The following is a 13732-nucleotide window of genomic DNA, read 5'->3' as shown; positions in this document are numbered from 1 at the left end:
TTTTGGAATATCTACATTTAAACGTATTTTTAAACTTGGCGTTAACTGCTAGTAGTATGATCAGCCTGTTTTTGAGAAAAATTGCATATAGGCCTATATTTCGAAAATATCCACCTCAAGCGTTTAGCGTACTCACATGTTTTCTTGTTTAAAGATGTTGTACGTATTTATAATCATATTCAACAAGATTGGAAGTTAATTTTCAGGCGGTCGCAGTTAAGTAATCTCAGATTATTGAGACAAAGTACTGTACATCTTACGGATTACAAGCTACTTACTATGCTCAGTGGAACCAGCATGGTTGGTATTATTTTACATTAAAAGTGTCATTACGGGCGAAGACTATACTCCCTCGTGTTTAGGCTTGGAAAAGATTTAATATTGAAATAGCCCCAACCACACCCAAAAAGTCCTTCACAGTAAACCAGAGCTACCAACCAACTCTTTTTCCTTATACGTATATCGAAATTTGCGGATACTTATTTGCCGCTCCTGGGCATCCATTGGATTGCCCAGATTTAAGTGGCACATGGGTTTTTATGCACCTGGTACAGATTTTACTGACAGGTATAAACCCTCCTGGAAGTGAATCAATCTGGAATTTGTATGGCAATAAAATAGCCTTTCAAGATTAGCTAACCCTAGCCTACTCTTAGCTAAGCCTTAGATAACCCTACGCTTCGGGTGATAAGGTGAGAAACCAAACATGATAGGTGCGTGTGCATATTTCTAAATGGAATCCCCAGCCATTTATATTTTATTCTAATAATCCTGTATAATAGTTTTATTAAGGTACTACTCCCTTGGAAGTAGGCGTTACAGAATTTTTACTGATATAAGTTAAACAAGAGGAGAGTTTATTACAAAATCGGAACGCTATAAAACAGGAAAGTATACGACTTTGCGCTTGAGTAATTACACTTTTTGCTCGGCTACTTCTCAAGGCGCTCCGTTATGTTTACAACGGCTTGCGCAAGCAAGGAAGCAACAAACATGTCAATAACTTAGCCGGTCAGTTAGGACTGTTCTAAGGATGATCTGTTAGAAAATATTCTATACTATTCAGCGAAGATATTTTGGGTTCCAGCAAATTTGAAAAATTGCTATATATTTTGACTTAAAATTAAAATTCTTTGTATTGTAAATATATCGTAATAAACGGGTACAATGGGGTATTGAAGGATCACTGAGAATGTTTCAAAGAGTTATCGCACAGATGGATAGGAAGACAGACCGTCTACCTTTGACCTTTTCGACCCTAAATGAATGTAGTCCTTCCATTTGCTAAGAGGAACCTATGTGCCATGGTTAAAGTCTCTAGAGCAATTCTACCCAAATTTATAATCGGCCGGACAGACAACGACATGATTATAAAAAGGATCCATCATAACAACATTTAAATTATAAAAAATTGTATATTATGTTTTTATAGTAGTAGCATTCCGTATTAACCTGGAATTTCACAGGTGTCTAAAGTTCTACTTATATTTAAAAGGTTGAGAGTTGTTGCTATTTTCTACTATATTCCCTTAACGATATTTACAATTATCATAAACACTATTGGCTTATAATATCAGCTTGTTAGCATGAGCTACAAAATCAAATCGAGTAAATCAGTTTATTCCGAAAACTTAGTTGTTCGGAATGTTACTTAACCCGTGTACAAATCTAAGAATGTTGACAGTTATTGGAACAGTTATGTTAACAGTTAGTCAGCTCGTTTCTGACTAACAAGTTAAGTTAATGTTTTGAAACAAATGTAAGAAAAACTAAAGGTACAAAAAAGCACACTCGCTGTAAATAGACTGCCTGGTCACATGTCAGTCACTAGCATCATCAATCTTTCCCACAGACCATCTAGCAGCACATCCCTGATCTTCGTCGAAGCGTGCTCGACCCTCTGTATTTCTAATATCATCAAGGAAAACGCTCAAACTCAGTAAGTCAAACAGTAAACGACGTATTACAAATTTTTATCGATGAACAATCGTGTTGACCGATCAATTCTAGATAGTGGCTCCCCTTCTTGTGTGTTGTTTACTTATATCGGAGACAAAATTGAAATGATCGAACAGATAAAAAGATTTGGTTTTATCATTTGAATGCTCAGTTGAAAGAAAATTGAATGTACGTAGTATTTTAAATGCTGTGAGTTGTATCTCCTGAACAATTTTGTTTAACGTGCTCATTACGTCTGAGATTAAATATAAATAATACAATAATTCCAACAAAGCTGTAGTCTGTCCGATTGCTTAATAGAATATCATTAAGTACGACGTCACAGTACTTATAAATGTCTTAAGCAGCATCACCTTAACATTGAATGGCAGATACAAGAATCTCGTTTTCAATTACTGTGGATGCCAGCAAAAACTCTGTTGCATTTATTACAGCTTGCGCACTTCACTATAGGTTTGTATTCATTGTTAGTTTGAAATTTTCCCATTTGTTTTGGTAATTTAGTTCACAACTAACTGTTGATAAATCTTGCGCTACCTACTGTTTTGTCTAACATGTAATAATAGCTTCAGTATCCGGGTTCAGTTGGTACACAAAAGTGTCTAATTTGTTAAATAAACAATAAGTTTAGTCAGTTTTTAAATTTCATTTGACAATTATAAAAACCAAGGCTACTAATAAACCTGTAACACTTCACACTCTCGTGATCCAGCATAAAATTATGTCGTGTTGCTGAAACTTAGTTTGTTCAAAACTGTCATTTAAAACCACTTATTATGCGTATGCTAAGGAACAGAAATTTTACTTGTTCGGATGGGATTGTCGTAAGTATTGTTCAAAGGTAAATTAATCTATTAACAAATTATATCTTACCACGGGGTTTTTCCATTTCAAGAGGTTGAAATTATTTTAAATTTCCAAAATGGTCAAACTGTAAATGTTGTCTGTATATATTTCATCACGACATGGACGTATTATCAGCAACAGTTTTGGGTTTATTTTGTAGTAGTGCCCCATTATAAGTGTTTGTAATATTGTGTAATACTGTTTTGGGTCTTATAGTTAATTTAGTCCAAAAAGAGTCCGTCTATTTTATTTCGTTAAGGACAATAATGTGAATATTGTCGTCATTTCAGAGCCTACACGTTATCCATATGAACACAACAACAAATAAAATATCCACTTCACTAAAGACAACTTCTAACTATTCATGTTTGTCATTACACTACACACACATTTTACATTTACGTCTTTGTTTTAATGAATGCAATTCTAACCAACTTCCAGTTGTAAGGTTTCGCTCACAACTCAAATATCCTGTTAATATGTATCGTTGGTAAAGTTGATTGTGATATTTTCACACTGAAGTACGTTAGATAATCACTCGACTATTTCACTAGACTTACATTTGGGGGGGGGGGGGGAATGAGATATGCACACTGGTAGCCAGCCAGTAGTGTAGGACTCCATCCATCAAAATACCTCCTCTACACTTTTGGATACTAACCGGGAAATATTAATAATTGAATCAAGCTAGGCCTATTTTTTTAAATAGACCTTCGGGTCTCACAGGACTGGTGTCCTGGTCGACAGAAACTTTTTAAAACCTAGCTCGCAATTGATGATCTTAATGAGTTTAGTGTTTTAAAGAGTACAATAAATTGTTAAGATCTTTCTCCGGAATCTACTTCCTATACCGCCCGTTGAGAATTCTGTAATTTACTAGTGGTGGGGGGGGGGGGGGGTGGGGGGGGGGGGGGGTGGGGGGGGGGGGGGGTGGGGGGGGGGGGGGGTGGGGGGGGGGGGGGGTGGGGGGGGGGGGGGGTGTTTTAACCACTATTTTCTATTTGTTTACATTTGTAGTCTTGAAAGCATTGCTTGATAGTAGCCTTATTTAAACCTTTTCTGGGAATGCTGTTACACAGAGCACAGAGTAAGACAATATCCAGATAAAAATATTAAAAGTTTTAGTACAAATATACTTTTAGCTGTACATTTTCTCAAATATAAAGCATGCAGTGTTTGGTCAGTACTGTCATGCAGATATCAAAGACAAAGTTACTATCTAACTTTTAATATAAATTTAAAGCCTGTTATAAAGCCGTCTTAGTTGTCTTTTGACAGAAGTAGACTTCTCAGAGCTGTGTATATGAGGAAACAAGACATACAGATACCGGAGTGAATTGCAGTGGTCATAAATATATACTTTTTGGCTATATACTATTATATAGTTATGTAATAAAAAGTTAAATGTTAGTTAATGTTGCTGTTAGTTAAGTTAAAGTTAGTACAGTAATTACACGAAAGCATATCTTCTTCGTGCGTAATTCCTAAAACGTAAGATTAAGCGTAAGAAAGCAAAAAAGAACATGTCAATAATTAATTAACCATAGTCAAAGTTAATTTTGTGCTTCAGTTTTCAAAAAGTCATACATCATTCTTTATAAGATATAGCAATGGATAATTTCCGTAATCCTGATATCTTTTCAAAACATTCATCGTATATGATAAATTTTCCAAAGAAGACAAAATTGCCATTTACGTTTAAAACTGTAGTTTTCTAACCGAGTGGTCACGGATTCCATGTTCGTGGATAAACATTTGCAAGTACTCATAAGTTTGGACTGTTTCCCCTGAGCATATATTTAATATTCTGGATTTACATGGCACTGTCGTATAAAATTCCCCTTAATAAAACAGTTTACAGGTTTTAGCAAAATTTTATTGATAGCTGAATAGGTTATTCAGGAAGTAAAAACTTAACTAATACTTTAACTTAAAACGTGTGTCACTAATTTCTAGTATAAATAATAACGTGTTAACTTATTATTCTTTAGTTATACAACAGCTCGCTTGGTTACGGTATTATTACTACTTTTATTACAAATTCATGTAAAGGGTGAAAATTAGGTGATAGTAATTTTTGTGATTTTCTTAGGTTACTAATAACCTTTTCAAGAAGCCTGGCCACCACTACGGTCTAGATTTGGTGGCTTTTAACATGCAGAGAGGTCGTGACTTCGGCATACCGGGCTACATGGAGTACAGGTAAACAGCATTTCAAAATAAAATTTTAGATGATGGAAAATATAGATTACATAAAAACGTAAGATTGCCATTTTAATATATAACTTTACAATAAATATGTCAAATTTTGTAAAGTATTTATTTTATTTTTATACTAACAAAATATTATTCGAAGTTTGCTAACTTAAAAATATGCTTTTACAGGAAGTTCTGTGGACTGCCTGGTGCAGATTTCTTTTGTAGGGCTGTTCGGAGCCATGCCTAACACGACCATCAATCGATATACTACAATATATGAGTAAGTCCTAGCCACATTACCAGTACATTTCATTATGATCCAATATTTTATGTCTTTGAAGGTAACCCTAGAATGGTAGTTTTTATACTGGGTTTTGCTCTAGTGTGATCTTCTCAAGACTGTGTCGTTGACCAAATATATGATTTAGAGTATTGATGATGATTGTTGAATGAAGGAGTCCTGCCGATGTGGACTTGTGGTCTGGTGGCGTCTCGGAGAGACCTCTGCCTGGCAGCATGATCGGGCCTACGTTCGGGTGCATCATCGCTACTCAATTCAGTTATGCCCGGCGAGGCGATCGTTTCTGGTATGAGCTTCCTAACCAGCCTTCATCATTTACACCAGGTTAGTCTCTACACGAGTATGCATATATGATCATACAATATGAAAGGTCCAAGAATTTTGAAGTAGAAGAGAAGAGCAGAATGTGTTTAACAAGATGTCTGTGAACAAATGTTGACACACTCTATATTTATCCTATAAAAATTTAGGAGTAATCAAAGATCCATAGCTACAAATAACTGTCTTTAACCCATGGTTTTGGCAACAAAAGTCTTCCATAATGGAGGAAGATCCTGAGGGTACCTCAATTTTATCCTAAGTGGTCCTACCCCCTTATCTGAACTGTATTTGTGCTCCTACTAAAAATCTCTGTGTACTCGTAATATTAAACAATTGGTTCGTGAAATAAACCCCACCTAATTATTCTTCGTCAAATAAAATTGAAATAAATAAAAACGTAAATATTATTCACATATTTCACAAATATGAAATTAATCATCCTGAAAATCAAGATAAATCACTAAGTGATGTTTGATAATATACAGTCGTAACACAGGGAAGTTGACAACAAAAAATAATTTGTGTCCTTTTTGTTGATCAATATTTTTGTGGAGAAAAATGAATGAAACATTTAAATGCATTCTACTGGATTTATTCCAAATAAATTTAGGTTAAGCTTTGTTTGCTATTTTAAGGATTTTGTGGACCGAACTCAAAAATAATAACGAAAGTTCTTAGTTATAATTGAATTATACAAACATTACAAATGTAACACAAGTAGTTTCTACAGAAAAGCTGTTTCTTATTTCAGAACAACTTCAAGAGATCAGGAAGGTGAAGTTGGCAAGAGTGATTTGTGACAATACCGACTTAATTGACACAATTCAGGTTTATCCCATGGTCCTTGCTGACCATGAAATGTAAGTACTTGGTGTATTACTCCTACTCTTATTCTGTGAAAGGAAGTGCAAGTGTAACAATATAGATGTGCAAGGGAAAAATGTCGCTGACAGTATAACCAGCGAGTGGGGTTAAAATGTTATTTTACATAGTAATGTAAGAAATTTGTGTAATCATCTAACTACATCATTTAACTGTTGAAAGATTTGAGATATCGGAATAAAGTATTGGAAGTTTTAACTACTTCATTACTAACATCTATAAGACTAGAGCCTAGATGTCGTGTTATATACGTTTACTATTATTTTTGCTATTAGCGTACATGGCAGATAAAGGGTTGTTTAATGATGTTTTCAAAAGTTACATTAAAAATAGCTTAATCCACTGAAATTGTGATAATTTTGTGTTCCAGCTTTAAATAGCAGATAATACTAACACGAAATAAATATCAAAACAATTCTACTGCCTTCACAAACCATCCACATCTAAAAGCAAATTATAAATATAAAAGTCAGTTTTTGTGAACATAGTCAATACATTACTTTGTTTGGCGATACTGCAGAAGGGGAATAAGTATAATATGTGATGGTTTCCTTGGATTTAGGGCTTTAATCTACTAAAACCTGCTCAATACTCGATAACCACTACTACTTGAGTTTAAACTGTACAATGTATTTGCCTTTGCGTTCTTGTGCCATTGGCTTGTGTTGGCTTTCGTTTTTTAGTTTGTCTAGCACCTCCTGTGAAATTGTATTATGTTTATCTTTCTTTATTATTCTTAGCTCAGCAGATCTTTGGTCAAATTAACGTTATTAGTTTCACTTCTTAGTATTCTTTAATTTATACATTTAATTTGTTAATGATTTTCGTCATAGTTGTTTCATAAGTACCATTGATCCCTTGCTACCGTCCACATTCTGTAGTGCCCTCTCGATTGTGTCCAATGATTGCCAACCACCTTTAGTTTGACGTGTGTTGTGACGTGTTGCAGCAACCCACGAGTGCCCTGTCGCAGTGGTGTGTTGCCCAGCCTGGATCTCACCAAGTGGGCAGACTTCAGTGGTTCTCCCACAGGACAAGGCGCCTTTCAACACTCCCGTTACTGGGACTGCTTTCGACCCTCTTCTCGGCAAGAAATAACCACCCAGACATGTGACTCTCCTGCGTACTACTACTGATCATGCGGTTCTTATTGGTCTATAGGCGATATTAATGTTAAGTTATTCCTGGAATATTATTGTTTTATATGGTGCTAATCTGTGCTTGATATAAAACACAGAGTTGTTCTATTCCGAAATTAAAGATCTCAAATGTAATTATCCCCTACACTAAATACAAAAATTGTTTTTATTTTGTTATCTTTGTATAAATTACATTTTTCTTTATTAACTCTAAAAGCAATGTTGAAAATACTTTTATATGATTAATTTAAAAGTACCCTTACACATAACTCAACATATGCCATTTATTGACCAAACTTTATACTGTTGCTATGTACCATTCGTTATTTTTAATAAATTGATCACTGATACGTAAGAGTGACTAAAATTGTTTATCAAATTGTTTAGAATGTAAATAAATAAGTTTCGATTGGTAATGTTCATCTGCTCAGGCAGTCTAACAGAAAAGCGTCATTACAAACTCTGTGTTTTACTTGAGATTTAGATGGCAAATTTGTATATTTAACGATGTAAATACAAATGTATTTTTTAATAAAATGGGATATGGTTGTTTTGTATTTGTTTTCCCAACACTTTTTCATCAGAATATTGATGTAAAAGTATCCATAATATAGATTTACTTCTGTATTTACATCTGCAGAAAAACTGTTCTTTTATAATATTTCTTCAAATAAGTTACTAAATAGGTAACTATAGTCTTTGATAAATGCATGCATTCAAACAGTTTTTTTAACGTTTTAATGATTCCAACATTTTTGAGTACGAGCCGTTGTTAAATTAAATGCTTAACAATTATTTCTATAAAATTCACCCAACACACATCAACTTGTATTAATAACTCAGAATATATTTCTTTTTTAAGTTATAAATAATAGTTTTTAATCAAAGCGTGAAGTAAAACAATTTATATAACTTATTAATACAGATTAAAAAACCACAAATATTAAATGTATTAAACTATCGATTACGTACATTTAAAATTTAGAAAATTGTGTAAAATTACCTGACACTCAATTTGTCCGCTAAATTTAGATGTTTCAGTTTAAATGTTGAAATATATTCCAAAGTTGGTAAATATGTTTTTATTTCACAACTTTGTTTTATTAATATGTGGTTATCGATCATTTCACTGTTAAAAATACCATGTTTTCAGACCGCTAAATTTGTTTAGTAGCAACTGTCAGTGAGTTATTATGAAAGAAATATCTCGCCTAACTAAACACTTTAATAAGACGTCTAATTTCCAAACATCTTTAGCCTAATATCTCAATAACAAGTAAACAAACTGACACTAATTATGGAAATTTCAGTTGGTACAAAAACATATTATTGGCTGAGCGTTTTAGGGAAGCCTCTCTCGCCAGATGCTGACGAACAAAATCTGATTTCTGTCTGTTTGAACTTACGCGATTATTGATCAACACGTGATAAAGTTATAGTCCAGAAGCCTAGAGTCAATTTGCATTGTATAAGCACAACCTGGTTTTTCTTTGAAATTTATAGAGAAATTTTTCGCTAAGAAAGAAATCGACCGTCAGCCACTCTAGTTTTGGTGAGGGTCGAATGGGTAGGGGGAGTTAGTATCAAAAGGATTAAAAATATGAAATTACATTTTTTTCCAGATCGTATTTTTTAGTTTAACAAACTTAAAATCAAGCGGCATATACGTAAATAAATGTTAAATCAGGATCTGCTAACTATAAATAGACCCTTAAAGTGGCAGATTTCAGTATCTTTATACAGTTGCTTGATGGTGACATCCCTATTTTATTTATATATATATATATATATATATATGTCTGATGGTCAATTTTAAGCGTATCAAGTTAGGAAAAACATAATCTGAGGAAAAATTACCATTTCATATTTTAACCCTTTGAATCCCCTCTCACTTCGACCTTCACCAAAAATAAGCGTGGAAAGTTCACGCACAAGACGATTCATTCCTTAGGAAAGATTACTCTATCGATTTTAAGAAAAACCAGGGTCTGTGCTTATACAGTGAAAATTGGCTCTGGGCTCATAGACTTTCAATTTTTTTGCTCAATTAGTTTTATACACAACTGGAACATGATTTTAAGCTTAATCTACAATGTAATTTTTAATAGTAGGTAAGGTAAGTAGTAAACAAAAAAAAAAACAATATTGCAATATGTTGCGAAAAAGTATCGTTTCATATTGACTATTAACGTTTCTTGTCTGTTAAGTACAAATAATTTATTGATTTTAAAATAAACTTTGCAAATGCCAAGAGTCGTGAAATTTGGAACATGACTGTTGGATAGCAGTGCGATAATATACAATAAACAGCTTTACATAATAAACACTTATACATTCTTATACATGTGTGCGTATTACTAGGATAGTGTCCTTAAAACATACGGGATACCTTCTATAAATTACAAGTCAATTGTCTGTCACTGAATGACACATTTTTTTATTTTTATTTGCACGGTTCTGTAGACAAACCTGCAAAAGAAGCTCCTGTTTGACAGTCGTCGAGTCGTTTGGTTGATCAGACAAACTTTTTGAATACTAAAAATCCAATTGTACCACTAGCCAATAGACATTGGAGAAGCTACTATATTCAAAACGAAGTTGAGAGAAAGGAGCTCCAGGATGTTAACTCTAGACAAATGATGAAACATTTTATTGGTAGTCTACAAATGTATACTTATTTTCAAAGCGTTCAGCTAATTGATTATAATATTCTGAACTAATTTGAGGCAATATTTCCTTTGTATATCAGCTAAATCACAGGTATTAAGTATGTTACCCAGATAAAATGACATTATTGGAGTCTTTAGAAACGGTCCCAAAATCACGTATTAACCTAGTTAACTAAAATGCGGAAAGAAGAAACATGTTAGCATTATTAAGGTTTGTTACAGTAGATACCGCGCCGAATCTATTCCGTTAAAAGATAATGGCATTATTGTTCTTTCTGTGCTAATCTATTGTTTTTATATTAACTAATGCAATTTTTTATCTAATAACTGTTAAAAATGTGGTATTGCATCGGACACCCTTAAAACCAAATCCTCCTTCCTCCAAATCACGTCCTTATCCTCCGCCACAGAAATTGCTAGTTATCTGACAGATAAAACAGAATGTTTTATCTCGTAACAGTATGACGTTTCAACTTAAGTTATATGCCTATTTATTTACATAATTACAGTATGGTTTATAGTAACATGTTTTAATTATCATGTGTTAGATTTCTTGATTAAACAGGCTGTGTAGCCAACTTAGGCCTTTGAGAGCTTTGTTGCCATGGTTACGATTGCGTTTTTTTTTTTTTTGATCGTTGTTTATTTTGGTTTTAGAAGAGTGGGACTATTGTAATATTTTTTCAAGTGTGGCTGTTGAACTAAAATATTACAGAATTTTTGTGTGGTAACTGTTTATAAATGTTTTGTGGAACTAAAGTCTTTTTTTCAAAACTAAGTTTACGGGTCTAAATATAAATTTTAAAAATGTTATATTCAGATGTTGCGTTGGAACTTTGATCTAAGTGAGATGGTGTAAAGTTCAAATCTATCTTTGGAATAGGCCCTAGTTTATAGTTTTATAGTAAGCTATTGCCCTTTGTTTGACACTATTATATATATAATATAATTTTTGGCATATATGTTTAATTCGTAGAGTAGTAGGCTTTACCTTTGGTGGATAATAATTTGTTCAAGGCATTTGTTTATTTTTCGGATCCTTTAGTTTGTTTTATGTCATATTTTATAGGTTTATTCTAATCTCGAAACAGATTCGAAAATGGATAAACCACAAAATAATATGTCACATAGAAAAATCTTTACCTTTTACTTTGTATGATTCTTTATGGATACCGTCCTCAAGCAAAATTTTGTTCTTCTTGGATCACAACCGAGAGGCTCAGGAGTGCTACAAGTGTAATGAAATCAACGAGGGAGATGCTTCAGTGATCAAAAATGTAAGCTCCTTCAATTAATATTTATAAATGACTGTCAAAACCTTGTTTTTAATCAGGCATTATTGTATTCGCCAAATTAATAGCGGTACTTTTCTGGTTTGAAGCTGTGGCTGTTATAATCTTCAGAAAGTCCCGAACAATTTAAAAAATTGAATATCAGTCGAACTGACAGTAATGCCTCCGTGTTGTCCATCATGTTGATAGTACCAATCAGTACATATCATAACTCTGGAGGATCTGATCATGAATCCTTGAGAGGGCTAAACAATATTTACAAGATACGTAAGGTAAGAGTAAGTACTAACAAGCCCACAGTAGACAGATTATTTATGAGCGTGCTACTGACCTTGACCCGATTCAGTGTGTGCTGCAGCTCCAGCCAGATATAACTTCCCCCATCTTGGTAACTATCTTAAAGTGAATAAAAAATGGGGGGGTGGGGGGGGGGGGGGGTGGGGGGGGGGGGGGGTGGGGGGGGGGGGGGGTGGGGGGGGGGGGGGGTGGGGGGGGGGGGGGGTGGGGGGGGGGGAAGGTTTTAAAGTGTAATAGGATTTTGGACATTTTTAATCGTTTACATGTTATATTTATGTTACACTTTTTTTATGTTTGTCATGGTCATTTGAAATTACTTCATGAACAGAGAATTGTGTCTCTCGCAAAAATTATATTTATCCAAAACTGAAAGACAAAATGAAAACTCGTTTAAAATGTTTCCCAAAATGATAAAGTCTTATCAAATCATGTTTAACGCAATCTAATATTTTTCAACTTTTCTTGTTGCTAGAATATTCAAACTCTTAAAGAATCAACTTTTAAAATATTCTATTTGTCACAAAACAACACATTGTCTAGTTATATTTGTGTCTTTTTATAACAAAAGTTTAGTTAGATTTACTCGATTAAGTTCATAAAAAACCGAGCTAAAACAGTTTAGGTAAAGTAATATACTAATATCTCCGATATACTCATATGTACAGTAGAAGGAAATGCTATCCCTTAGTCAAACATTTTATTGAGATGCATGCAAAAATACATGAGCAATTGTTGGTATGCTTATAAAGTTTTATCAATCATAATACGTAAAAATTAATTTTTAATTTTTAATCGTAAAGACAGGTAAAAACTACGTTTACTGGTTTATTAGTCACTCATTTTAAATAAATATAACTGAGACTATAACCTTCAATAAATTAAGTTCTTATTCATTAAATTGAAAGCCCGTATCTATGAAAACATAATTATTTATTTTGTTTATTACACAATTTTCATTTGGTTTAAGTAGTGTTCAAACAATATTATACTAAATACAGCCAAATTATAAAGACTTGTCTCCGTTGACTTACTTAGTAACAATAAACAGTGAAGGTCTTAACCCATCAACTGATTAATTGTCGGAGATTATTTACTAATTCAAAATAAATACTTGTGCGACCACATAGACAACAATTTCAACAGAAAATTATTATTCATGAATGCAAAATAAAAGTTAAAAAGCTCTATTCCAAAAGTAATCACTATTTTTATAACCAGTTACAACAAACACGTACGATTTGCCTGTTACAAAATAAAACTGATATAATTTTTTTATAGATGCTCTAACTTACCAGTTATCGGAAGAATCTTTCCAGAAGAATTTCCAAATGCTATACAGGAAGAGCCTAGGAATACGTCTTACTATCAAAATCGTCGGAGGAGGAATGATGCTGCCTGTTTATGCTAAACTCGTGGGAGATATTTGGTTTAGTGGCACTGACTCAATATTGCACCGCCTGGTACTTGGCGGCATTGCGTTCATTGCTGTCAGAGGGATCCTGTTAATGTACGGAAGGCAAAAGTCCTATATACGAACTAATACTATGTCAATTACCACCAGATATCGAGCTCGACAGTGGTAATCAGAAGAGAAATGGTCGCAAAAGCACTCTTCATCAACAAATGTTAGTAAATTGATTCAAATATTCACTGCATTGTTTTTTAAAAACTGTTGCGTTTTACATGGGAATCCCTATGTTTATTTGTATAACAGCAATAGTTACGTAATTAACTTTAAGGTATAACCAATTTTTTTAACGCTGAGATCTTAGCAACTATATAGTCAAATATTGTAACCTACTTCTCAAAAGATACTGTTTACTAATT

General features: G+C 33.4%; 1 protein-coding gene across 1 annotated transcript; it reads left to right on the top strand.

The window, feature by feature from the left end:
* The first annotated feature begins 4892 nt into the window (after positions 1–4892).
* On the top strand, positions 4893–8189 carry LOC124363912 (chorion peroxidase-like). Its single transcript, XM_046819182.1, has 5 exons — positions 4893–5007; positions 5191–5284; positions 5460–5629; positions 6378–6486; positions 7458–8189. Exons 2-5 carry the CDS (start codon positions 5244–5246, stop codon positions 7642–7644), a joined length of 507 nt encoding a protein of 168 aa, XP_046675138.1. The 5' UTR covers positions 4893–5007; positions 5191–5243; the 3' UTR covers positions 7645–8189.
* Positions 8190–13732: the final 5543 nt, after the last annotated feature.

The sequence above is a fragment of the Homalodisca vitripennis genome, chromosome 5, assembly GCF_021130785.1.
Source record: "Homalodisca vitripennis isolate AUS2020 chromosome 5, UT_GWSS_2.1, whole genome shotgun sequence".
Taxonomy (NCBI): Eukaryota; Metazoa; Arthropoda; class Insecta; order Hemiptera; family Cicadellidae; genus Homalodisca; species Homalodisca vitripennis.
This window is presented reverse-complemented; position numbering and strand designations above follow the sequence as displayed.